Below are 2567 nucleotides of genomic sequence, written 5' to 3'. Positions count from 1 at the left end.
TTCTTGCCTGATATTTTATGTATATAATTGATTTTGGCTAATAAATATAATTGGACAAATTATAACCCTTTTATAAAACTACCCTTAAAAGGATCTATTATTCCACAAAAAACAGGATAGCTTTTATAAACCAGTTCTTGTCTTTAAATTATCTCCTTTATTAAAAAAGCCCATAGTTTTATAGAATTTTGAACACTTTAAAATTGAGAAACAATATTTTTCTCCGCATTTCCCAGTTGGTTACTTCATTGTGAAGGAAATTCTGCCCTTCTTGGGTCCATACAAGTATATGGTTCACAGTGTACGTGGTAGGCTATGATCTTTCTTTTGTTCTCTTCAGCTTCCAAGATTATTCTCTGAAGGGAGACGAAGGCTCCTACACTTTGATTCGTCTAATTTTTTCCAGTGTTTGTAGTTATTTGCTAGGTGTTGCATCAGACCAGGTAGATATGCAAATGCTGAGAGATACAGAGGGATGGGGTGGGGGAAGCAATGCCATACTTATTTTAAAAGCATGAATAATTTCTGCAGTCTTTCAGCCTTTGTATGTTTAGGATCAACTGTTAGCATTATACAAAGAATAATTTTATATGCCAAGCAGTAGCACAACCAGGTAACAACGCTTCTCTTCAAAGTTTTTCCTCCCCCAAGTGTACCTTACAACAGAACGTGGGATATCATTTCCACCTTTAACTTTTTTGCACATGTTCATTAAATTTATTCCATCATGCCTCTTGACATAAATTCATTTTTAAAAGTACATGAAAATTCATATTTAAACATTTGTGAAATTTTGAGAATTCTGATTCATATAATTACATTCCAATTCATTTATGGGAAATGCAAATCCACTGAGTTAATTTCAGATTCCTCCAGCAATGAACTCTTGCTGTACATCACAGCTTTCCACATTGTCATTGCCAATTATCAGCCTTCTCTGGCCATTGAGTATGGCCAATCCTCATTGAACTGGTTTTCACCTCGCACCTATATTATTTGGGAAACCATGCAATTCTTCCTAATGATATTTGATAGTTTCATTTTGCCTTTACAATAACTCAGTGTTTCTGCCAGATTTAAAAACAAACAGCTGTAGAGTTAGAGTTGTAGAATTGTTAAATCCCATACAGCTGTCACTTAAATATAATCTCTCTCCAGTCTAGCCTTTTAAAAATAGTGTTAAAATAACTTTAACCAGCATGAAACTCTAAGCTTTTTTTTTCCAGAAGGCCACACAATCAGTGGGAAGAATTCCCCGCTTCCCCCATATTCTCTTGCCAGAACAACTGTGTCTGGATAGAAAACATCCTAGTCAGGCTCTAAATAGCAGAAAGGTCAAGGATATTGTTTAATGCATAAGACCTACTGGACTGCTTGGCAAAATAATAAAAAAAATGCATTGCTCAAAGGGGAAGAGGAAAAATGGAAATTCTTACCATCCCAAGCATCAAACATGTCCATTATAAAGTAATCAATGAAGGATATCTGAGACTTGGGGATGCTGCAGGTATTTCGATCAAATATGGGCATCACAACGGGTAGGCCCTGCTTCTTTTCTTCATCAGTCTGTGGGGGGAATTTTTCAACTTTACAACCAGGATGAAAATTACAAAAGTAGATCAACGGTCCATTTTATAATTAATTACTGGACTAAAACTGATCTAGCAAAGAAAACGTATATAACTCAATGAACGAAACTGAGTTTGTTGGCAACTGAAAATGTAATCCTAAATGAAACTAGATCTATTGTCTTACTTTTTATAAGGGAAAATAATGTGGGATTGTTAAATCGTTGCTTTAACCAGACAAGATAAAGATGAGATAAACACACATGTAACAGTTCGTGTGCATGAAAAATGGCATTTCACTTCTTATTTAGGATTATTTTACTCTGCCTTTCTTACACACAATTCATATCTCAAGATTAAGACTAGAATTTGTTTTCTCAGCATTTAACATGTTAGGAGCTGATGCTATTGCTCTGGCATTAGAGTCTACTCTTATAAGATGATTGAGAAACAGATTGTCCATTTTAACATGATGTTAATCACCCAAAGTAAAATATGTAAGCAGGGCACCATACAAATAAGAATAAATTAAAAGCTATTGGGGAATAAGAAATAGTTGCTCAGTAACACGAATAAAATTATTACATTAAGCTTTTCATGTTAATCAGATTACTTCAGAAGCATTAGCTTTTAGAATGATAAACTAAAATGTTTTTTTTATTTTTTAACAATAGTAAATTCATACCTGGGCAAAATATTCTTCAGAAATTCTCCCAGCCCATTCAATACACAATTCTAGTGGACGACATGGATTTGCAACATCTGCACATTTTATCATCATGCGCTTGATCAGAATTTGGTTATCTGGAAAGTTCTTGAGACTGTTTGTGTATTCGCAATCACTACCATCATTCTGGAAAATGGATATTCATAGTATTGGTTGGCATTACTGCTCATTGTCACTATATAATATTACCATAATAGTCTGTAAATATGCAGTATAAGGAAAACTACATAGTCACTTGGTGGTTTTGGAGAATTGAACCAGTGAAGAAGTTG

General features: G+C 34.1%; 1 protein-coding gene across 1 annotated transcript in view; it reads right to left on the bottom strand.

Annotated features, from left to right (window-relative positions):
* Positions 1-156: 156 nt before the first annotated feature.
* Positions 157-2567, bottom strand: part of PDE8B (phosphodiesterase 8B) — a gene marked incomplete at its 5' end in the record, with an annotated part of 38770 nt that continues 36359 nt past the window's right edge. Inside the window, 3 exons of the mRNA XM_083354746.1 lie at positions 157-458; positions 1437-1566; positions 2254-2421. Of these exons, the coding sequence (XP_083210872.1) occupies positions 337-458; positions 1437-1566; positions 2254-2421 (420 nt within the window). The 3' untranslated portion in view covers positions 157-336. The remainder of the gene's footprint in view (positions 459-1436; positions 1567-2253; positions 2422-2567) is intronic.

The sequence above is a fragment of the Vipera ursinii genome, assembly GCF_947247035.1.
Source record: "Vipera ursinii genome assembly, chromosome: 2".
In the NCBI taxonomy this organism is placed as follows: Eukaryota; Metazoa; Chordata; class Lepidosauria; order Squamata; family Viperidae; genus Vipera; species Vipera ursinii.
This window is presented reverse-complemented; position numbering and strand designations above follow the sequence as displayed.